Below are 26,577 nucleotides of genomic sequence, written 5' to 3'. Positions count from 1 at the left end.
TTTCAGTTCGATGTTCTTTAAGAGCGTGTTTTTTAGTTCATTAAACTGTATTTATTATTTTGATTTTCTTTTGAACAACCAATCAAGGATGTTACGTACAGCGCCATCTGCCCGCGAATAGATCAAGAAATATCAAGTAGGTTCCATACAGCGCCATCTGCTCGCGAATAGATCAAGCACTAATGCCGATAATTCTGTCAATACAGATCCCGAGCTTGAGAGTTACAAACAAACATACATACAAACAAGCGTACATACATACATACAGGTGAAGCTAATATAAAGCGTGTAAAAATTAATTTTGTCGTAAAAAAGGGTGGGGTGCTAAATATCCATTGTTATAAAAACTTGGTTGGGAGCTGTTTGTCAGGTTGGATCCATAATAAAAAAATATAATTCAAAGTACCCACGCTTTTTGACTAAAAATTTTTTTTTTGTAAATAGATTTATTCTTTTTTGGGAAAGAAAGTTTTTGGCTTTCTACTACTCCATATGATACAAAAAAAAGGGATGAGAGAATCTTCCAAAGAAGTATAGAGTTTCAAATTGATTACTTATTTCCTTTCTTTGGAAGATTCTCTCATCCCTTTTTTTTGTATCAGATGGAGTAGTAGAAAGCCAAAAACTTTCTTTCCCAAAAAATTAATCACTCCTAAAAATATAACCCCTTAAATTCAGATTTATTCTGATTCCATACTTACATTAGGCCATAGAACTTATTATCACTATTGAACTTGAACACAATATTAAATTAGTTGGGATAGTAATTTTGGTGAGTTGACTTCAAAAGATTGAAAATGGAAACCCTTCAACAATATATTATCATCTACTCTTTGTCTTGGGCAGACATTGTCTAGTTTGTAAATGCCATATTTCATAAGCCGTCGTTGGACAGATTTGAGCGATTGAATGTGTGTGGTATATACAGTGCATTTCATTTTAAACGAGCCACCCTGAATGGTACAATCTGTTACTTAGGTTTCATGTGTGTTTTTCTGAAGTATACTTCAAAAAATCTTATTTTGCATAGTTAAGTTTCAATTCGATATTCTCTTCATTTTGTGTTTGTCTCATTCTAAAATAAAGATTACCTACCAGGTGAAGTTACAGTTGGTGTTTCTGTTTTTGTGAATTCTTGAGAAGCAATGGTTTATACGCTTCGAGAACGGATTGAAATAGTAAGTTTTTACTACCTGAATGGAAATAGTGATAGAGCTGCTGTCTGTATGTTCAATGATAATCATCCACAAATACGTTTCGGAATTATCGATGAACAAATTTGTTGACACTAGATCTGTTAACAATAAAAATCATAACCGTTTAGGAGTTGTAAACGATGAAGCTATTTGTACTGCAGTTTCAGGGCACGTTGAACTAATGGAAAATTCGAAATCTCTTACTAAGTTATCACGAGAATCAGGAATCAGTGGAACAAATTTTCAGGATCTTTCATAAGTACAAATTTCATCCATATAAGATTTGACTAGTTTATGAATTGAACGAAGAAGATTTCGATAGACGTATCAAGATTTGTAAAAGTCTGACTGAACGGATCATCTTGCATCAGAATTTCTTGTATAAAATTAATTTTTCGGATGAATGTACGTTTAGTTTAAATGGAGAGGTGAATCGCCAAAATTGTCGACATTGAAGTGATACGAATCCTCATTTATACCGTCAAGTTCATACCCAACGACCTCAAAAACTGAATGTTTGGGCAGGAATTTTAGCTGACCACATCATAGGACTTTTTTTTAACGATGATAATTTGACTAGTGATAAAAATTTGGATATGTTGGAGAATCGAATAATACCGTGCATCAATAGGGCAACTGAGGAGCATATAAATTTATTCGAATACAAAATAGTTTTTCAGCAGGATGGTACACCTCCTCATTATAAAGCATTTTTTTTTTAATTTTTCAAACTATTATTTATACCACGACTTGTTTCGTTATCAGAGTAGTTTTTTAATGAATAACATGTTATTCACTACGAAAAAGCTACCTACTGTGAAGATCAAACCAAATTCACCGTCCATTTGGCCTATAAGAGGTATTATTTTCTAACAAATATAGGTAATTCAAACCATGACACAAATTTCAGGGATCTTGAATGGGTAGGTAAGTCATAGAAGTGAAATTTGAAATTGTTGTATCGTAACATCCACCTCTGATTGTTTTCAATTATCTCCATCAGAAATTATTACGCCTCATTGTTTGTTATCGTTTCAACAGGATGTTTACGCCTACGACCAGACTCGATTCAGCATAAAGACATTGATGAGATTTTCATTTCTCAATAAAGCACGTCCAACGATATTCAAAAAATATGTCCAATAATAAACAGAATAATCATTTGCGGCGTGTCCTTCGCAGAATATTTTTAAGAACATTTAGATATATCGTTATTGTGAATCTTTAAATGGCGTTTAGCTCAAGGAATTAATATTTGCTTTAGTAATGATAAAAAATGAAAATAGTGCATTTTCAATATTCAAAAGAACTAAAAGCATTGCGAAATATGATAACAAATACCACAACAGTTGAAAAAATACATTCAAGATCAACACAATTACAAAGAATTCTGATATATTATGGAATTGGCCGATACTTGATGAAAATCCTATTCAAAAATTACTTTATTATAAAATGTTCGCAAAACAGCTTTACAAAAACGCAACACGTGTTTCGCCATACAATTGCTTCTTCGGGCGTGTCTTTACTAACTATATTAAAAGCCTGATATACCTAATTTCACAATTTAAAGTATCTACATTTCCAGTACCTGAGTTTGTAATGAATTGAATTACCCGAGCTTATATCCCAGTTTTCACATTTGAAAAAATATTAAGTAACGGGGAGTTATCCAATTCTAATTGATCATTCAGTAAATTACCCGAATTCTTGAATCTACTGATTTCTAAACATTCTAGAAGATTGAGTTTCAAACTCTTCTCTTCGTATTCATGATTGAACTCATGTCCTTCTGCTAAAAGGTGGTTTGCAAATGTGGAATTGATCTTTACATTCCCAAAACTACTTATATGTTCTTTAATTCTTTGGGAAAACGTTCTCCCTGTTTGGCCAATATATACAGTTTTGGGCAAGAGCCACAAGTCAGCTTATATACTCCTGATCTATCCGACACCGAAGTTTTGTCTTTATTGTTTTTAATATATTCACTTAGACTATTCTCCCTTCAAAAAACCGGCAATATTATTGATGTGTTCACCCAAATATACAACGTCCTATAACTGACGTTATCGCATCTTGAATTTGGGGAGACCTGGTCCATGGCTTGCTTTTGTAGTTTTTTGGACAGAATGGAGTCTACAGGGTCTTTCACGACGAGCGTTCGTTAGTAATATATGGAAAACGATTCAAAATAAAAACTTGAAATTTTGTGGGAGTAGGTTTTACAAAATGGCCTTCCCAACTAAAATATTTTCAACTTCCGGTCTCTTTCCGTTATACCGGAAGTTGAGGGCAACTTCCTTATTTCAAATAGAACACCCTGTATTTTATTACATTTTTGAATTTCTCAGCACATTTTAGGCCCACTTTGTATAACAATGCCTATACACAAATTTGTTAGTTTTCGAGATAAATATTTTCTGAAAAATTTGACAGTTACAGCACCAATCCGAAAAAAGCATAATTCATAAATAGTAACAGTTGAAAATGTGAAATTTCACAGAATCACACCATAACCATCGAACAGGGTGGTCGAAATTTCCACCTAAAACATAACAACCGAGAAAAATGAGGAAACACGATTTTTTCAAATGGAAACCATACACTATTCTATTATTTTTGGATACTACCAAAAAAAAAGATATCAAATTCATGAAGAATGTCCTATACCTGAAATATATCCGATTTTGAGAAATATTTGAAATGTAAATCATTTGAAGCAATACCAAACCAAGAAAGCTTTGAAAACAAATGAGCTAATATTAACTCTGTCGTTGGTAAAAGGTAACTCAACATGAAAATGGATGGATTGAAATGAAAAACTAGCAGAGGGATGAATATTATATCTTTGTTTATTGATATCGAATACAGTAATTTTATTTTGTTTATATTTTTTAAGGTTAGATTTTACTTTAATTTTAGAATTCAACTTAATTTCTTTGAATTCAAATAATATTGTGGTTCATTTCAACAGATGTTCAAAGACATTGCCGTTTTGTTCTAAACATGAATATATTCTTTTTTGCATACCACTATTTGTGGTATACAGTTGTACACCCTCTGAAAGTCTATACTGTGATCGGGTGAACCATCGTTGCACATGAGAAGAAAATACCTGAGTCTGGCGTACGCATCTTCAATTTCATCCAGTCACACAGTTTCTAGCCTCAATCTTGTAAATGGTATTAACTTCATAAAATGTTAATGTATTGTTGCTGTTGATGCAACTTATATTTTTTTCAAATGAAAAAAAAGATATTTTAGGTGGCGAGAAGTAATACGAAGAAAACGTCCGGTATTGTTATCGCTTCACGATAATGCACCTGCTCACTCGTCATTGCTTGTTCTAAAAACATCACAGTAATTATGCCTCAGCCACTGTTTTCACCAGATTTGGCCCTCTGCAATTTTTTTCTGTTCCCATGATTGAAGAGACCCATGAAAACGCTGCCACAAGGGAATTAAATCTGAGGGGAACTACTATGAAAGGGACAAAATAGGAATTGATGAATAATTGATAATGATAATAACTTTATTCGTCTTTTCGATCATACACATGATATAAGACATGTCATAAATAAAAATATGAAAATTATATAAAATAATAATAACGGTCCATAGTATAACATAGATCGGACACTTGAAACAGGTACTTAACTATATACATATATAAAAAATACCACAAACACACATATATGTATATACATACATAAATATACATAAAATAAATTTATCTAGGATGAAAGAGATGCAGTGAAAGCAATAATCATGATAACAGTGTATCCCGTTCTAAGAATTCTTCTACGCTATAATATCCCTTATTAGTTAATAGCTCCTTTATTTGTTTTTTAAATGGTATAATATGCAAATCTTTAATATCTTGAGGCAACGTATTGAAATAATGTTATGCCATTATATGCAAGTAATTCCTTGAATGTCGATGTTTTATGTTTTGGGATATTTAATAAATGTCTATTTCGTGTTGCATAGTTATGAACTATTGATTCATCTCTTAGATTGGGTACATTATTTTTCACAAGGGGCAGAGCTTTTATATATATATATATATATATATATATATATATATATATATATATATATATATATATATATATATATATATAGATACAAGGTAACGTTAGCATCTTGTTTTTGCAGAAAGCAGGTCTACAGCTATCCTTGGGTGCAAAGTTAAAGATAGTTCTGATTATTCTTTTTTGAACAATAAAAACACGTTTTGCCCCCACAGAAGAACCCCACATTAATACATTTTGAATCATATGTGAGTACGCCAATAAATAGTAAACAGTCCTGATAGCATCAAAACTAAGTACCTACGTCTTTGATCTGTCGTATTGCAAATAACGCTTGATTCAATTTTTCGCAGACATAATTGATATGGGGCTCCCAAGAGAAGGTTTTATCTATAAACATACCAAGGAGTTTGGCTGTTTCCTAGAGTTGGATGCTGTTGAGTTTCACTGTTTTCCTTAACGCGAAGCTTAAATGTACTGTTTTACTTTCGTTCAGTTTCAGTTGATTTCTATCACACCAAGAAATCATGTCATCCATGACTGAATTAATGTTGTTTTCTAGCTCCTCCGCAGTATTTCCGGAAACTGTTATGGTAGTGTCATCTGCGAATAAAATAATGAAACCTTGTTTTATATACTTCGGAAAATCATTTATATAGATAGAGAAAACAAGTGGGCCTAAAATGAACCCCTGTGGTACCCCAAGGATAGTATCTTGAATATCAGATACTGCATTATTCATAGTCACTAGCATTTTCCTATCTTCCATAAAATATTTTATCCATTCCAGAAGGAACCCTCTAATGCCAATGTTATATAACTTACTAACCATTATGTCACTATTTACTGAATCAAACGCCTTAGCCAAGTCAAATAATATTGAAACTACGTACTTCCCCTTATCGATTTCATTGTAAATAAACTCGAATTTTCTAGCAATAGCAGTCTCAACTGATCTAGCTTTTCTAAAACCATGTTGATGATCGGTTAGAATCTTGTATTTTTCGAGAAACGCAATAATTCTATTTGCTACAATTTTTTCAAAAAGTTTAAATGGAATACTCAGTTATGATATATGGCGATAGTTATCTATATCTTCATGTGAACCCTTTTTATGAATAGGAATAACTTTGGCTGTTTTGAAGACACTCGGAAACACGCCTTCCATTATACAGTGATTCATAAGATTCAATAGAATTTCAGATAGATAGATAGATGGAATGACATATTTCAGAACTTTCATTGTTATATCGTCTAGGCCACTCGATTTTTTATTTTTTAGTTCGGTTATTGTTGAAACTAGTTCAGGTTCTAGCACTTCTTCAAAAAGCATTGAGTTTTCGTTAAATTCCGTTTTCGTTTTGAGTTTTCGTTAAATGAATATTTTTTGAGAAAAATGAAAATCCACCTTATTTTTTGAACAGACCTCGTATCTATTATCATACCGCTCCATATCAACATATTCTTCAACAGTCAGCGATATATATATATTAACCACAAAAGCAATATAAGTCATTAGTTCTTCAAACAAAATAAATGCATTTCTCGTCACTTTTATTAACGTGATGATATATGATAATATAACTTGCGTGATTGATGATTTGTTTATTTTTGGAAATTCATGATCACTTTAATGAAAAGAATGAAAACACTTTTGTATAATTTCTACTCAATGTTTATAAGAGTATAAGTGCGAGTCATCAAATATATATTTATTTATTTATTTATTTGTAATACAATACTCTACAGGACATAACCCAATTACAGAGCAGAAAATAACAGAGTATAATAAATACATCACAACCAAGTGACTATAAAGACTACACATTTTATATTTATTATAGGTGACAAAACAATTATTTTAGGAAGTGGGATTTCATATTTGACAATTTGCAACTAAGTATATTTAAATTATCGCTAACAGAATTTGTCACTTTACACATGGTATGGATCGGATAATTCTCCTGAACATTCGTCTGGTACAGATTCTAGGAATGCAAATATTAAACTTTTCCAGTAATTTTGGGCAGTCAACTATGCTTTTGATAATTTTATACGTTAGTGCAACACTATAATATTCACGCCTTTTTTCGAGACTGCAAAAGTTATGCTTTTGTAGCAATTCAGAGTGGTTTGTTCCTATTGAAGGATAAATGCCATCGGTTTTTAGGCTTAGCAGTTTTAAAAATCGTCGTTGAATTGCTTCTATTCTATTAATGTGATATTGATAAAAGGGGCTCCACACAACTGACGCGTATTCTAACTTTTATCTTATGAAAGCATAGAATAAAGGTTTTAAGGTCGAAGTTTCTTTGAAATCACTACTGTTACGTGCAATTAATCCGTAACAACCCGTCCTACGTTTGCTGAGAGGTTCACACAATCATCTATGTTCTCAACGAGGCAGTATAGATTCAGATCATCGGCATATAAAAGGAAATACACATCTATAACATCTGCAATATCATTAATGAATATATTGACGAGCAACGGTCCTAGATTTGAACCTTGTGGAACACTGAAAGAAGCACTATATTCGGTAGATTTGAAACCATTGAGCTGAACATATTGTTTTCGATCTCGCAGATAAGACTGAAAGAGTGCGAGATAATCCAAAGGCTACTAGTTTGTTCAGTAGAATGCCATGGTCAAGCCTGTCGAAGGCCTTAGAAAAGTCTGTGTAAATAATATCAGTTTGGGCTCTATTGTCAATAGATTCAGCAATATGTTGGGTTACAGTCAAAAGATTGGTGATCGTTGAACGATTTTTCATAAAACCGTGTTGGTTTATACTTACATTGCAACTAACATGCCGATATATAACTCGCTCCAGCAGAATCTCAAAAACCTTTGCAAAGTTACAAATAATAGAGATAGGCCGGTAATTTGAAATATCTCGTCTATCTCCTTTCTTGAAAATGGGACAGACTTTTGATGATTTCCAGATCCTTGGTAGTGTAGTTCAGCATTCAATTACAGTGGATTGATTTTTGGAGGAAATATTAAACTTCGATTCGATGTGATTTGGCATTCTAATGGGCTTCTGAAAGTGAGATATAAATATTTTTTATCAAACCTATTGAGTTCAGAATATATTCTGAAAGATAGGAGATCTGATATTTTCCTAAAATTCAGGAGTTTCTAAGAAAAACCTGATTGGGTAAAAAAAACCAACCGACATAGATGTTGATGGTTTAAAAGCTATATTTATTAGCTATTTATGATATGTGTGTTAAAAGTAAGGTTTTATTTTGTGAGTGAAAAAGTTTGCGAAACGAGCGTAGCGAGTTGAGCAATTTCACGAACAAAATAAAACTTACTTTTAACACGAATATCATACAAAGTTTTTTGTACAACTATCCTGTTTTCATAATAAAATAGATAAATTCAATACTTCCATAAAAACACATTTTGACATCTGTCAGTTAACTATTTTCATATTATCGCATTTGCTGTGAAGTGGCCGTGTCATGTGACGCCGAATCACATGGTTACCAACAAACATTATTGTTTACATCTCACGCGTTTTATTTATAGTCACATTTGAAGTTCTTGCTGGTGTTTAATGTATTGCATAATGAAGAACAATAGTGAGGAATTGTGTGTTCCTGACGATATTGAAGAGGCTGTGAAAAGAGCTTTAATAGAATGGTTACCAAACAAATCGGCTCAGCAGTACGACATCGCATATTCTAATTTTCTTGGCTGGTGCAGACTTGAAAACATCGAAGTAAATTTCAGCGAAACCATCTTCTTAGCCTATCTAGAAGAGAAATTAAAAATATGGAACTCGTCAACTTTGTGGAGCTAGTCTTCAATGATAAAGTCGAGTGCGCTAGTTGAAAATGGTGTTAATAGAAGCAAATATTTCAAATTAATAGTATTCTCAAAGCGGAAAAATGAAAGTTATAGGCCTAAAAAATCGAAAACTCTTACATTTGAACAAGTCGAGAGGTGTATAAATGAGGCGCCAGATGAAAAATATTTGATGATGAAAGTTGCTACTATTTTCGGAATATATGGAGCCTGCCGCCGTGAAGAGCTGTTCCATTTATTAATAGAAGACATTACATTAATGGATAAATCATTGATTGTTCAAATTCTTAATACAAAAACGAAAATAGGTCGCTCTTTTTGCATAGTTGGAAAAAACATTGACTATCTTAATAAATACGTTGCATTGCGGTCTTCTGTTATCAATCACCAACGTTTTTTTCTGAAATACTCAAATTATAAATGCAGTGCCAACCCAGTTGGTATAAACACGTTTGGGAAAATGTCCTTTACCATTGCTGAGTTTCTGAACCTCCCGGAACCAAAGGAATATACAGGTCACTGTTTCACCAGGTCTTCTGCTTCTTTGCTAGTAGAATCAAGAGCAAATATAATGGATATCAAAAATCACAGAGTATGGAAGTCTACAACAGTAGCTGAGCGTTACATCGATCAATCCATTTCTTATAAAAAGGCTATGGCTGAAAGAATAATCCCAATAGCTAGCTCCAGCGTTACAGCATCGTCCTCTTCACTTTAAGCATTAAATTTTAATGCCTATGAAATTTTTTGAAGGTGGTTGACAATGTTTCGTGATGTATTTCATCAGTTCGGACTTCCATTGTCTAATATAAAAAAAAACTGATTTGAAAACCCTGAAAAAATAAAAAAGAATAACCGAAAATAACAATTTCCTTAAAAAAACTGAAATTACAAAGAAATGACATACAACAACCAAACAAATAAAAATAGAAATATTAATAAAAGCTGAAAAAATTGTAAAATTAAAAATATTATCAACAAAAAATGAAAAAATAATGAAAATTAAAATATTATTTGATTAAATCAAATAGGTGAATGAATGTCATTACGATGTCATCGATGACATAAGCAGATCAAGCTTATTCCGTGACATTCAAAATCGTAATTCATGAATGAAGTGTGTGTATTTTCTATAATGTTATCCAATTTGGTACTGAAGAGCCTTAGGGCAAGTGTCTTAAGGCGAAACACGTGTATACCAGTTAGGGTGACAGTGTTCCATGTGAGTACAATTTATTACCATTCATTCAAAGTAGAACTCATGTGAATGATATCTGATTCTTATTCCTCCACGAATGTTTGATATACAAACTGAATAGAGAAAAGTATCTTCTGTATAATTCAGTGTTCATATAGAGGTATTTGTTTCGAAAGAATTTTTTCTTTCGTGTAATTCAATGTTTATATGAAAGTAGCTGTTTCAGGAGGATTTTCTTTCAGTTTGTGTCTGAAAGTTACTTCTTTGCATGATCTACACATCCATGTATAGAGTTACTTATTTTCAAATTGATTAATCCTTCCTTTCTTTGGAAGATTCTCTCATCCATTTTTTTTGTATCAGATGGAGTAGTAGAAAGCCAAAAACTTTCTTTCCCAAAAAATTTCAAACCAAGTTATGTCACAACGACTTCGAAATCATCACCCGAAGACGATTGTAGATACTATAGTCTATTTCAAAAGAGTGTAGAGTAATAAATCATGAAGTGTCATAAAATTTGCCTGAATTTCGTTGTCGTCCATGGGCGTAGGCAAATCTTAGGATTATTAAACTTAATAATTAAAGTAAATTAAAAATTACAGACATAGATAATAATAAAAGGCCATTTTTGGGAAGTAATTTGGTCTAAAACTAAGTACCTACATGTATTTAGGTAAGTAAAATTTCTTAAAAAAAGATTAAGATTAATTTTAGTGATTCTTGTAAACTTATTTAATATGCAATTTGGGTTCATATACTTGAGCATGATTTCTCAAAAAAGGGTTAACACTTAGTTCCGAGGTGCCATGTCATTATAATAATCCCTTTTTGACCCTGCCCACCAATCATGCAATACCTATTAAACCCAGGTAATTAAGAAAAAGGGTTTAAATATATTGTAATGGTGTCTTAAACATTCGAGTTATAATAGTAATTGTTACTACACCAATTAAACGTACAGTGATATTGTGATATAGAAATAGTGAAAAAGTTATAAAATGGGGACATTTACTCCAAAAAAAAGAAGTGTAAAAAATTCTCCGCTATCTGTTTGCGAAAAAGTTATAATTTTAAATGTATATGATTGCATAAAACACGATCACCCTAGTTTGTCTGTGCAAGAAAGTGTTGAGCGATGTGCCCGAATGACTGGAATTGGACAGTCCACGATTTTTAAATTATTGCGAGAAAGAAAGATATCAGGCCAGGTAAGTCCATGCAAGAGAAAATCAGGAAGACCAATAAAAATCTTAGATGAAGACACCAAATGTGACATTCGAAGAAAAGTTCATTCGTTTTATTTTAAAAAGGAAATACCCACTCTTGAAAAAATATTTATCGAGATAAGCCAAGATAACGATATTCCTTTGATATCCAGAAAACTTTTATGGAAAACTTTAAAAAGTATGAATTTTGCCTGGGAAAAGCACAATCGAAAGGCACTATTACTGGAAAGTGATGAAATTGTTTGCTGGAGACGAAAATATTTGACAACTATAAAGCAGTACCGCAGAGAGCAAAAGAAAGGTTTTTATCTTGATGAGACGTGGATAAACGAAGGTTATATAGTCAAAAAAATGTGGCAAGATAAAAATATAACAAGTTCTCGCCAAGCTTTCATAGAAGGCCTTTCGACGGGTATTAAAGTGCCTTCGGGAAAAGGGAAGAGGCTTATAATTGCTCACATTGGAAGCGAAGACGGATTTTTAAAAGAAGGTTTGTTAAGCTTTGAGTCGTGCCGGACGGGAGATTATCATGAGGACATGAATTCGGATGTCTTCGAAGACTACTTCGGGGAAATGTTAAAATTTCTTTCAGCTGATTCGGTCGTGGTTATGGATAATGCAAGCTACCATTCAAGGCGCTTAGAGAAGGTACCAACTTCAGCTTGGAGAAAGCAAGAAATTATTAACTGGCTGTCAAAAAAAGGTATTCAGTTTGAGACGAATTCAGTAAAGAAGGAACTACTAGCCATAGTAAAACAACATAAATCTCGCTTCATGAAATATGCCGTAGAAGATGTAGCAGAAAAGTATAAAGTAACTGTGCTGCGCCTACCGCCATATCATTGCGAATTAAATCCTATAGAACTTATATGGGCACAAGTTAAAGGATATGTTGCAAGGCACAATACCACATTTAAAATGAAAGATGTCAAGGTATTGTTTGATCAAGCCATTATGGAAATCACATCAGAAAACTGGCAAAAAGCAATCCAGCATGTTTTAAAAGAGGAAGATAAAATGTGGGAACTGGACAACTTGGTCGATCAGGTGGTTGACCCTATAATTATAACACCAGGGGATGATGACAGTTCTTCGGATGAAGACTATACTGATGTAGAATAATTTAATTGAATTGTAAATATACTGTAGCGGGATAAGCAATCTGGACAGAGACCAGTGTATCAGTGACAGTGACACTTTTGCTTAGGTTAGGGTTTAGAATTAAGGGTAGTCTGAATAATTATTTTCTCGGAAGGTTCTCGAAAATTGTACCTAGTAATCTCTAGAACATTCAATTAGGGTATAAATAGAGTGTTGTTAAACGTTAAGGGAAGTTCACAGTTTTAGTATTGTTCAAGTGTCAAATTGTAATAACGTATCCAGTAAAGTTCTTGTCGTTTTTGTGAATAAATTGATTTAAAGTCCCCACAAGTGTTTCAATACGTAAAGTTCGTTCGTGTGTGTTTGTGAGTATTTCCCGATTTCGGTTCGTATATATTTTATTGTTACATTTTATATTTTTTTAATAACACTGTTCTGCTGTATTAAATTTTTATTTCCTTTAATATAATTTTTATGAATGCATATTCTTTTGGCAATTATCCCACTAGCGCGCCTCTGGCTCAGTATTTATCCGTCGATAACAATGGACAAATCCCTTAAAACAGGGTGATACCTACCTGCTCTTTATGAAACGACATAATTTTGCAATGCGGACTAGGGAAGTGACAGAATTTATTGACGGATCACCCTGTAGCGCTTTTGAATACTTAATGAGATTTTATTACTCTACACTCTTTTGAAATAGACTATAACAATCGAAACGTCGTGAACTAACGTGACTCGGAATCTCTCCACTTATTATTTTTATTTTCTTTTTTCATTTCTTTATTTCAATTTATTCAATTGTTCTATTTTTACTTGTATTTTATTTCACTATTATTTCATTTCAGGTTTATTTTGGTTAATATAATTGTTATTTTCAGCCATTCATTTTCAATTCTTCTTTTTTATTTCTTTCAGGGATTTCAAAGCATTTTATATAATAGACAATGGAAGTCCGAACTAGTGAAATTAATAAGACAAGTGTTTTATTCCGAAACATCGATGTTCGCCATTGAGGATAATAGTTACGTATAACTATTGAAAAAACTTGTTCAACGCCAGAACAAACTTACGGTTTCTCGACGCGCGTTTTGATAACCGAGCAAGCGTCCACAGGAGATCATTATGACTAAATTGATCCATAAACTCTGTTTATATGGTGTTGATGGGCAAATATTGCAGTGGCTCGAAAGCTATCTTACGGAAAGAACGCAAATTATTAGAGTTAATCATTACTTTTCTCATAGCATGGCAGTTACATCGGGTGTTCCACCTTTTTATCAACGATCTAATCAGCTGTTTCCATGAAAGCGAAGCTTTGCTATTTGCCGACGATTTAAAATGTTTTAAAATAATTAAAAGTGAAATTGATACATTGTGTCTACAAAACGATATAGATTGATGAAAAGAGAAATGAAAATTTCTATGTTTTTACCACTTTTATAAAGGTGGCACATTCTGCCATTGAAATCAAAGATCTAAGTATGATCCTAGACTCCACACTTAGCTATAAATCACACATTTTGGATGTAATTTAAAAATCTATGAAGGTGCTTGGCATTAAAAGAGAACCACTCGTGATTTTACCAACTGCTATTAAATCTCTTTAATTTTCACTGGTTAGAACTCATCTCAATTATTGTTCCACAGTTTGGTCCCCTCATTACGTCACACAAAAAGTGAAACTCGAGGCTGTACAGCACAATTTTCTGCGATATATTGCCTTCAAGATGCGTGTATACTATGATTATACTGCAAAGAATGATATTGCGTACTTGACAGACCGATATAAATTATTTGATGATGTCAATCTCCAACTTCAAGGTGACAACTTGAATTTGATTAAAACAAAAAATGTCATTGCTGCTTTTGTAGCCAAATTTCTCGTTTACAAGAATAATATCGGCAGGCGTGAGTTTCGCAACGACGACTTGCTTGTTTACTGCCAACATTTGGAGAACCTCCGCATTGATTTTGCAGAACGATTCCAGGACATTTTAAAATTGGAAATACCGGACTGGGTGTTGGATCCTTTTTCAAATGTCAACACAGCAGGATCACCCCAGCTGGAAGAAGAACTCATAGGACTGATAACGAACGAGGAAATAAAAATAAAATTTAAAAATGGATACCAAGAATTTTGGTTACAAAACCCAATCACGCAATTGTACCCTGGATTGTGGTCCATCGTTCAACGATTTTTGGAAGCATTCCCATCATAGTATTTATGTGAACGTTGATTGAGTGGTGTGGCAACGTTGCTAACTAAAAAGAGAAATCGGTTGCAGTATACCGAACGCGGTGACTTACGGCTGTTTTTGAGTAAGTTCGAGCCTGATATAACAAACTTGTTAAAAATCATTAAATTCATCTTTCACATTAGATTAGTTTTAAAATTCAAATTAAAATGTTTGTTTTAATAACATGAATAAAAGTTTTCTTAATATTACAAAATGGTGTTACACATTACCCTCATCAGAAAGTCTTATTTTCACATGACACACATAATTGAATTATTAAAATATAGACTGCGATTGTGATTCTCAAGATTTAGTAAAGTACAAAAATTTGGGGGGCGCTGGAAAGTAATTAATTGTCGAAATGAGCGGTAGACAAAATAAATTTGAAAACCTCTGTTTTAGATCGATAAAACGGGTAAAGAAATGTAAGATGTGAAATTTTCAGAAAATTTGAATTTGAATTGCGTTTTCAAGAACCATCTAACCTACCACCGACCGTGAGTCACGTTGTATACGAAGTCAATTCGAATGGCATAAAAACTAAATAGTTACAGCTTCTTTGTATTGCATGTGCGGCGTGGTATAATTTTTATTCAAAATCCATTATTTTTATGTGAGGTTCTATATATGGTAATAATTAGTAAATTTATCAGACCCGGTATAGTTCAAGTAAACGATATAGTGCCCTCTACCTTCCAGCAGTTCCCCTCTAAGAGAAGAGATCTTCTCTAGGAATGTGTATGGTTTTATTTAATATATTGAATGGGAGATCTTGTTGTGTTTTGATTTGCTATAAAGCATTCATATATAGAGTGTTAAGGATACCACTCAGCAATGAAGCCCGAAACAAAGAACGGAAAATCATATACCAAATAGCGAACGAAAACGGATACACCCAAAAGACAATAGATAAACTAGAAAACAGAATAAAACAAAAAATACAGAACAAGGATCAAGCCACCCCAACAGACAAAACAACACAACGATGGACAGCATTTACGTACGTAGGACACCAAACCAAAAAACTAACAAACATCTTCAAACCACTGAACATCAACATCACATACAAGCCGAACACGAAGATAACACAAAAAATAAACAACTATGAAAAAGAAGAAGACAAAGACCAAAACGGAATATTCAGTATACAATGCTCGGACTGCAACAAATTCTATATCGGCCAAACCAAGAAAAAACTGATCCAAAGGTACAATGAGCACAAAAAGGCATACATAAATCCAACAGTATATAAATCGAACCTTGCAACACACGCCATACAAAACAAACATAATTTCCCCCCACCAGAGAACATAAAACTAATAAAACAAATCAACAAGGGAAACCGCATGGACATTTGGGAAAACTTGAACATACTTTATTCAACAGTCATAAATCACTTATCGAGGAACAAGTACAAATCAAAACACAACAAGATCTCACATTCAATATATTAAACAAAACCATACACATTCCTAGAGAAGATCTAACACGAAGAAGAGTACCTGATGCAGAACAAATACAGGCAAATTTACCTAAAGTGCCTGAAATACCTGAGTTAAGACGCTCTGAACGTAAAAAGAGACAGACAACAGGATGACCAGTTCAGTTTGAGAAGTGCCAGAATCTGACAGTACTACCAACTGTCGAAAGCGCCCGCAGATAATTAATAGAAGATATAATGCTTCAAATCCTTTTTGTAGAATTTAATATTGAAATACTCAAAATAAAGGAAAATTAGAATTGAAGGGGTTATATTTTTAGGAGTGATTAATTTTTTGGGAAAGAAAGTTTTTGGCTTTCTACTACTCCATCTGATACAAAAAAAAGGGATGAGAGAATCTTCCAAAGAAAGGAAGGAAGTAATCAATATATATATATATATATATATATATATATATATATATATATATATATATATATATATATATATATATATATATATATAACATAATTTCAAAGAAATCGAAACCCTTGCTTTACTTCCTCCGCAATGCACAATGATTAGTCGCGATCCTTTGTTTTCAGGTATGTTAGGCGTACACATTCTCCAACCATCAGTCCAAATAGAAAATTTGCCGTTGTTCTTGTCTATATTTAGTTATTTGTTCTGAGTATTTGTTACGCAATTCCACTATTCTTCTGCTTTCCATAACTATTTGACGTTTGTTTATCATTTTAAATCTAAATCCTAGTTTCTTTATCCAATTCTGAAGAGTTTTGTCACAACAGCTCACGTTATGGCCGGAAGTATTCAATTTCTTCCTTATGATTTCAATTGTAGGAATCTCATTGCTTTTGTAACAGTCGCATATTGTTTTTTTTAATGATTTTATTAGATGAACATCTAAAGGTTTTCGTAATCCCGTATCACATCGCGTCTTGCGTTCATAAGGTTTGTTTTTGACTATTTCACGTACAGTTTACAAAGGAATTTCGGTCAAATCTGATGTTTCTTGTAATAGTTTGTTTCCCTCGAAACCAAACTTGAGATGTAGATTCTTATATACATTGAAACATACTCTCTGTGTTTCAATATCCAAATGCATCCGAATCTTATTCACTGGTATCTCTTTTTCGCATTGTTCACCATCGCTATTGGAATCACTACACAGGAAAAAGTCTGCGTTGTTATCACACTCGTCATTATTATTAGTAGTTGTCCAAGGATGCCACATTTTAAACAAATAACAAAAATAACTCAAATCGCGATCAGTTCCTGAACTGAACATAGACGACACAAAGGCGATACTCATCCCAAAATTCTATTCGTCACTCGGTTAGTAGAAATTATCCAATACGAACCGCTAATTCAGTCCACGTGGATGTAGCGGCATTATTCCTTTGTATTGGTTTTTTTGGCCTTTGAGTTCGCCGAAGCTTTGAGAATTACTATATCGGTTACTTCGACTACACATCCGTCTCTTATTTAGACACGTTAATCGAGTTTGATGGGATGAATGATTGCCTCAGTCATAGTGATCCAACCAATTCATACATTTTACCAAACTACTACAACTTTCATTTTCAGCTCATTTCCCTCCTGCCGCTCTGATGTTCGTTTTGGGATATACTGGTTGTGATCCTGCGGCTCCTGCTGCTTTGTATACCGCCGCATTGGCAATGACTGGAGCTACACCTGCTGGTGCCTTTGCTAGTGCAGCAGATATCGCCCCCAATTTTGCAGGTAAGTGTAGAATGCATAGAGCGTTCCATCGAAAAATATACCCCCCTCTGAGTCAGAAATAATCGAACATTTCAAAGAACGCGTCAATTTTTATTTCTAGGGGGACTAATTCTGATATGGAAATTATACCCGAAACTTCACCCCCCTGCGGTCAGCAACTAGCCCCCAATTTTTTTCAATGGCCTGTGGGGTCGAGTGATACATCATTTGAAAGGTCTTTTGTCTCTCTATTACTACTGTAATTTTTTTCGAAATTGGTTCATTCGTTTTTGAGAAATTAAATGTTGAACGTTTTATTTAAAAAAAAAATAGAAAATTCGCTGTCGTTCATTTTAATGAGGAAATCAACAACAAATAATATCAGTGGAAACAAAATCAACGGATAAATTGTTCAAAATAGTATTGACGAGAAGTAATACCTCAAAACGCGTGTCTGCAAATGATCTACTTGAATAATTTCAGCATGTTCCTGCTGCTGGATGAACGGAAAACATCTATGAGGCTAACCTCTGTGAGGATATGATTGAATATCCAGCATGGTATTAGCCGACAGAAGTTTACCCAGACCCACTATGTAGGTAGTTGGGAGAGATTAATATTTCGAAATATTTATTTTCTCATACGTATGATCTCAGTATCCCTTCTCACTTTTGATTTCTGTTAGAGTTTTGATATAGTCTATCCATTCCCAATTGGAACGGCAATAAAAATAAAAGTACAGTCATAAACATTTCTTGCCTGTAGCCTCTAGTCGCCCAGATAATTAGTAAACGTGCTATCAAATGTAGTTGAGGAATAAAGGCTCGGCTAGCTGGACTGGCTGAATACTAATTTTTTGTCCGTTTCACAATATTTCTTTATCAGTGCCGTGTGTTCGTGGGGTTAGGTGAGGTAGTGAATGGTTTTGCAAACCGATTTTTGAAAACTTTTTCTAAAGATCATTTACCCTAACACCAAACTGATATTTTTGCACTCGACGCGCGTTTCGCTAACAATGTTAGCATCTTCAGAAGAAGCAAATTGATACTGAATCTAAAGACAAGGGCTAGCTGTTTATATACCTAAAGTTTTTTGGTCCGATGTGGACTTTGTTTGTTAAATGATGATTATCCTAATTGATTTTTCGGTAATTAACTAGTGGAACCACTACCTGCAAATTAATTTGTCCGCTTTTTGATCTGTGCTGTTCCAATTGGTATTGGAAATACTATACATGGGTTGTTTCTTTCCCGCTTGGGGCTTTTTTCACGAGACGAAGCTGTTACTAGTTACTACTAAACATAGGCGTAGACAGATAAATTATTTTAAAACATTACAATCTTTCTCTTAGACAAATGTTTCCTACATTAATCGAGTCCCAAGCATTTTGCTGTTTGAGTCGAATCTTTCCTGCACTGACGAAAGGTAATACCTCGAAACCACGGTCTGCAGGTGATCTACTTGAATAATTTCAGCTGTTAGATGAATGAAAAACATCTGCAAGGCTAACCTCGTGCATATATGTCTTGTCGGATATAATTCAATATCAGGCGTGGTATTAACCGGGGAAGTAGTTGTTTTCCTAAAGTTTACCAGAGCCTAGTGTGTAGGTAGTTGGGAGAGACTATTATTTTGAAATTGTATCCCGAAATATTTATGTTTTCAAGCGTATGTATCCTTCCTCGATAGTTTTCACTTTTGATTTCTGTTTAAGTTGAATGTATTAAAAAAACTCTTATATTATTATGAGTGTTTATTTTTCAATATTCAACATGATATTCGAATTTGCAGGAACGGTATTCGGTCTTTGTCAAACTGTGGGAGCTGCAGGATTATTGGCAGCGAATTACGTTGTTGCTGAAGGACTCCACGGCTCGGTAAGAATATTTCCATAGCTCTCCAATAAAAATTGTACAATAACATTAACAAAACAATTAAATCCTAATTTATTTGCTTTAGTTACATAATGTAACAGGTTAAATAAAAGGTTACATAAAATGAAAATACAACGTTTTCCATTTAAACAAGATAGAAAATGTTATATGCATGGAATTGACCGCTAGTTTATGTAATCCATAAAGTATTTATTGTGGGATTTTCATTACACACTTCCACAAAAACGCAACACGTGTTCTGCTACACAATAGTTTCTTCTGACGTGTCTATACTAGTATAGTACACTATACAATGAACTGAAGGCATATCCAATACTAGGAATGCCCGCAGTACAACTTTCAAAAAGATTTCAAAATCGTCATACCCAGTAGAGAGGACTGGTAAAACGGCCCACCAGTAAAAGCGGAAGAAACTTGGTTCACAGATGGCTCAAAGACCCAGGAAGGGCTGGGAGCCGGTATATATGGAGGCAGAGCAAAGACGAGAATCGCACTCAGCCTCGGACATAAATGAACTGTGATTGGTAGAATAATCTCCCAGAAATGAGGCAAGCGAAAGAGTTCATAAAGAAACCATTGCCTAGATTCAAGGAAGACCTACTAAACCACAACCTTAAGGTTGTAAGGATAGTGGTGGGTCTACTAACGGGACATTGCCGACTCAGGAAACATATGAGTTCTGACAGAAGAAACCCAATGCAGGTTCTGTCAAGAAGAGGAAGAAACCTCACTGTATGTGCTCTGTGAATACGAAGCGATAGCAAGGCTGAGACAAGCAAGATGCGGGGAAGAGAAACCAGAGGATGCCAGCTATATGAAGGGGTCAGTGTCAAGGCTATGGAGTCTCATCAAAGAGATCAAGCTAGATAATGAGCTCTAACAACCAAGGAGCATCACAGTAGATCAGGAAAGATCGTAGTGAATGAGGCCATGGGCTAGCTCCCCGACAATCTAATAGTATACTATAGTAGTATATAGTCTATACTCTATACTCAGTCAAGTCTATGAGTCTATACTAGTATATACAGGGTGTAACTGAATAAGTGTAAAACATTTAAGGAGGTCATTCCTCATCGAAAAAAGATAGGATCTTTCATATAAAGAAACTTCATGGGAGCATCCCTTGTTAAGATACAGCCCCTTAAAGTGGGTACATGAAATTTGTACAACAATTTTTTTCACAAGCACTGAGAAAGTTACAATATTGAAATTAACCTGACGTTTTGTACTACCAAAAAGACACTTAGCCAGTGATTTATTTGGTTTACCTCATGGTTGTAAGGGGAGGAAAACGCAACCACTAAAATTTATTTCCAATGTAACTTTTTGTCTTATTATTTGTTTACCATATAAAAATTTATTTCCGATAGCCTGTTTCATTCTAAACAAAAAATGTCTTGGGTTTTTTGCCCAAAATAAACCAGTTCGCAGCAAAAAATTATTTTACGAACAACTACAGAGATACATCGTCATAAATGCGAACTGGATTTATTGTTATTTTGTAGTTAGTACCTGCATTGAACAATTAAAGGGTAATAAACAAAACTAATTTATTAATAACAAAACACACAACATGTAGAAATCATAACCTCTGAATTGCATATAATTACTATTTGTACATGAGCTTTTTGTTCAATATTTCAGTTTGCTGGATGGTGGCGTTTAGTATTTGGCGTTTCATCTGCAGTTCTTTTAGTCACTGCTACCGTTTTCATGGTGATGGGTAGTGGTTCTGTTCAAGACTGGAATATTCCTGTAGACGATGAATCCGAAAAAGCACCTGTGGAAGAACCATCTCGACTTGAGTCTGTACTGGAGTGATACCATCTCGACTTGAATCTGTACTGGAGTGAACACATTGAAATGTGTTTGAAAATATATAAGAGAATATTGTGCTTCAATAAAAATCAAATTCAATTAATACATTCTCATTCAATGAATAAACTAAACCAATGAAAACACTAATAATGTTTGTTTGAAGGTGATTCACAATGTTTCATGATAAATTTCATTAGTTCGGACTTCCATTGTCTGATATTATATAAAATGATTTGAAATCCCCGAAAAAACTAAAAAAAAGAAAGAAATAAAAATGAATAGCTGAAAATAACAATTATATTAAACAAAAAAACCTGAAATGGAATAATAGTGAAATGAAATACAAGTAAAAATAGAACAATTGAAAAAAAAAATAAAAAGTTAGGGAGATTCCAAGCCAAGTTACTTCACGATGTTTCGATTGTTAGTATCCACAACCATCTTTGGGTGATGACTGGACTGATTCCTCCGAGAGATTACCATTTATGGGTCATTCAAGTACTTTCACTTTCTCTGCTTTCCTTTTTCCGCTTCACTAGTTTCGTGGGAGATGACCGTTTGACGGGAGTTGGTCATTTTTCGCTTGATGATGGGTTTCTATATGTTGAGTATCTCTTCACTACCTTGGCTGAATACGTTATTGGACAACATGTATGCGGCTTCTTTGAATTTCCTCCTAAACCAATGTTCCTCTCTGCGTGTGATGCCAGCTTGGGACCACTCGATGTTACGTTGATGGGTTCAAACATGCTCTGCTATTCCTGATTTGCTGGTTTCCCTTCGCTGTGTGTGTTTCTTGTGCTCGGCAATGCGAACATTCAATGGCCTCTTAGTTTCACCGTTATAGGATTTTCCGCACTCACAGGGTATCCAGTAAATGCAATTCTTGGAATCGCAGTCCGCGTTTGGTGGCCTGGTTTTCGTGAGGCTGCTACGGATAGTGTTTCCGAATCTAAAGCAGGTTCTGATGTTGTACTTGGAACCAAAAATGATGTTCAAAGGAATGGCTACTCCAAAGCGATGGTAGAACAGACTTTGGCTAAAAGACAGCAGGGGCCTAGCAAGGAAGAGAAGCCGTCACAACCAGTGCTTGGACTTCCCAGCTCTGTTACGCCAGCAACGCAAAGAACGGAAATCGCATTTAGAAAATGCCAAAATTAGGTACTTTTTAGGTACCGAAGTCAAAAATTAGGTGCTCTGTAACTTACACCGCAAGTCAATACTCAAAGTTGATGTGATGCTAGCAACGTAATGAAAATAATGATAAAATAATGAATGTTAAGGAAACACTATTAGGTGCTAATTAAGTGCTAAACGGTGAGGATCGTAAACTTTTCTAATTAATAAACAAAAGCTTCCAATTTCGCTAAACATGAATCAGGTCTCTCTAAAACGAAGACGAATGCTCTATCAGGTATAAACTAAGCGTGGTAATAAAGTGCTAATTAGGTGCTTGCAAGAAATTAAGATGAAAACGACCGCGAATAAGTGAAAAAAAATTCGAGATTTGAGAAAAAAAATTAACAATATGCAATAAAGTTTTGAGATACTCGTAAACTAATACAAAGACAATCAAAATAAATTGTTAATTAAGTGCTCACTAGATAAATAATAGTAAACCCATAATGCCCCATAGGCATTATGGAAAACCACTATGACTAATGGTCTAAGTTGTTACAGTACGTTCCTTGATAAGTAAGGGAATGAGAATAAAGTGCTCAATAGATATTTATAGTAAATCTAGTTTCCGATCGGTAGGTAGCCGACCGGAATCTAGATTTGTTCTAGAAGTTCACTCAGTCAATCGGCCGATCTGTGATTTGATGGTTCAAGCCCCAGGCTGAACGCTCAATTTTTACTTGCTATCGTCCAACCCGCGTTAGGAATCAAACGTTAAAAGATAAAACCTCGTTAGTTCTTAGCTCGCACACGTTTCGATTTCTGAGGGTTATCGTTTGTAGGGGTGCGATAGTTGGTTAACGGAAAAAATATATACCCCAGGTAAATTATGGAATCTAGATTTACTATAAATATCTAATGAACACCTAATTAGCACTTTATTCTCATTCCCTTACTCATCAAGAAACGTACTGTAACAACTTAGTCCATCAGTCAGTGGTTTTCCATAATGCCCCATAGGCATTATAGAAACTAGGTTTACTATTATTTATCTAGTGAGCACTTGATTAGCACTTTATTTTGATTGTCTATGTTTTAGTTTATGAGTATCTCAAGACTTTATTGCATATTTTGTTAATTTTTTATCTCAAATCAGGTATCTCGATTTTTTTTTCACTTATTCGCGGTCGTTTTCAACTTAATTTCTTGCAAGCACCTAATTAGCACTTTATTACCACGCTTAGTTTATACCTGATAGAGCATTTGTCCTCGTTTTCAAGAGACCTGATTCGTAGATCTGTTGTTTAGCGAAATTGGAAGCTTTTGTTTATTAATTAGAAAATTTTACGATCTTCACCGTTTACCACTTAATTAGCACCTAATAGTGTTCCCTTAACATTCATTATTTCATTATTATTTTCATTGCGTTGCTAGCAACGCAACTTTGAGTATTGAGTTACGGTGTAACTTACGAAGCACCTAGTTTTTGACTTCGGTACCTAAAAAGTACCTAATTTTGGCATTTTCTAAATGCGATTTCCGTACTTTGCGTTGCTGGCGTAACAGCGCTGGTAAGTGCAAGCACTGGTTGTGACGGCTTCTCTTCCTTGCTAGGCTCCTGCTGTCTTTTAGCCAAAGTCTGTTCTACCATCGCTTTGGAGTAGCCATTCCTTTGAAGATCATTTTTGGTTCCAAGTACAACATCAAAACCTGCTTTAGATTCGGAAACACTATCCATAGCAGCCTCACGAAAACCAGGCCACCAAACGCGGACTGCGATTCCAAGAGTTAAAGACATGTTCTCTTGTGAAATTGACAATTACGTTGGAGTTCCCCAGGGTAGTGTTCTGGGACCCCTTCTATTCATACTATATTTAAACGACATGCCATTGTTTGTTGACTGTGAATTTATGAACTTTTTTGCTGATGATACTCTATTGGCATGTAGCGATGTGAACCTTACGATGGCTATACAAAAAATGAATAATACTCTAGCAAGTGTCAACAAATATTTAAAAATTAATAAACTCAACCTGAATGTGATGAAAACTAAAGAGATGATAATCACCACCAAGTTTAAATACAGCCAAATAGACTCTAAAACTATTAATCTCAACATTGATGATGACAAAATTGAAATAGTGAATTCAACTAAATATCTGGGATTCCAGATAGATAACTCTATCGTTTGATGAATATTTTGAGTATATTCATAAAAAAATTTCAAAGAAATTATTCTTTTTTTCTAGAATTGCCAATAATCTTTCAACGGAGTCAATTATCACAGTTTACAAGTCAATTGTTCAGCCACACTTCAACTATTGTTCCTCTATCCTATATCTATTCAATCAGAATAAATTGTCTCAACTCCAAAAACTTCAGAATCGTGGTATGAGAATCATTTTGAAGTGCCGTAGAGATACTCCTATCACTATTATGCTCAATGTTTTAAATTGGCAATCCATTTCCCAAAGACTGCTATACTTCACAATGATCTTCGTATACAAAATATTGAACAATTTAGGACCATCTTATTTCAATCAGTATATTGTCTTTCATCACGATATTCACCACCACTTCACTCGAAATAATAATAACTTATATATTAACAGAACAAAAAACAAAAATACTATGAACTCATTGTTTTTCAAGGGTTTTGATCGGTTCAACAAATTACCTAATGCAATTAAAAATAGCCCATCTCTGAACATGTTCAAAAATGAACTAAAGAAATTTGTTTTAAATGAACAAATATGATATGTATTATGTCTTTTTTACCTGTAGCTGTAATTTGTATAATTCCTTTCATCTAATGTTCGTTATATATTTCAAATAATTATGTAATTTATCTTTCTACATGTTGCATTGAAATTTTTCGAATGTATAATGTTGCTGTTTTTGTAGTAATGTCTATAAAAATATTTTATTGAACTTATGTTTGTCATACATTTAAGTCATTTCTAGATGTAACACATACCTTTTTTTTATTTCTACCATTCTAGTTGATTTGTATATTATTAGGATATCCTATTTAAATAAAGATCTATCTATCTATCTATCTATCTTTTTAATTTCATTGATTCTTTTAGGGATTTCAAATAATTTTATATTCATCACCCGAAGACGATTGTGGATACTAACAATCGAAACGTCAGGAAGTAACTTGGCTTGAAATCTTTCAATTACAATTTTTATTTCTTTTAAATTGTTCATTGGGGAATGTTCCTCAATTTGGGTTATTACAGCAAATGCAAGTTTGAACAAAATAAAGTTGAGTTTGATTCATGAGTTTTTCAAATTCACTTCTAAAAGTATTCAAATTGATGTTTCAAATGTTGGGTTTCAATTTTTAAAGGGATTTGTTTCTAATTCACATATTGGCAACAGCGCCTATATCAAGTTGAAATAATTTATACGCGCCTATATATTCTACTAAAAAAACGAAAATTATCTTTATAAATCAACAATTCCTGGAAAAAAATAGGCCGGCCGCAAGAATCCTTCATCTAACCTGCTGTTTGAACACCGTCGTTCGTGAATGAGGAAATGTCTTCACTTATGAAATCAAGTATTTTTCAATTGAGGCAAAATATAAATTATAGTTCAATACCACCTCCACAAGCCACATAAACAACAGTTGTTTTGTTATTTATTTATATAGAGGAAGATAGGTTAGGTGCACAAAATGTCATAATATGTCACAGAATGTCTCGGAACATAAGTGAACAGAACACCTTTGAAATATGTCATCTTTGTTTGTCTCATACA

General features: G+C 33.8%; 1 protein-coding gene across 1 annotated transcript in view; it reads left to right on the top strand.

Moving 5' to 3' along the window:
- LOC111503609 (sialin) overlaps nucleotides 1–21,793 on the top strand; it is a 95,565-nt gene extending 73,772 nt beyond the window's left edge. The window contains exons 8-10 of the mRNA XM_023157959.2: nucleotides 17,843–17,998; nucleotides 19,769–19,854; nucleotides 21,517–21,793. Coding sequence (XP_023013727.2) covers nucleotides 17,843–17,998; nucleotides 19,769–19,854; nucleotides 21,517–21,693 — 419 coding nt within the window. The 3' untranslated portion in view covers nucleotides 21,694–21,793. The remainder of the gene's footprint in view (nucleotides 1–17,842; nucleotides 17,999–19,768; nucleotides 19,855–21,516) is intronic.
- The last annotated feature ends 4,784 nt before the right edge of the window (nucleotides 21,794–26,577 follow it).

The sequence above is a fragment of the Leptinotarsa decemlineata genome, unplaced genomic scaffold, assembly GCF_025532065.1.
Source record: "Leptinotarsa decemlineata unplaced genomic scaffold, Ldec_3_MD MMD2_tig00026374_RagTag_RagTag, whole genome shotgun sequence".
Taxonomy (NCBI): domain Eukaryota; kingdom Metazoa; phylum Arthropoda; class Insecta; order Coleoptera; family Chrysomelidae; genus Leptinotarsa; species Leptinotarsa decemlineata.
The sequence above is the reverse complement of the archived record's forward strand: the minus strand, read 5'-3'. Positions and strand labels throughout refer to the sequence as shown.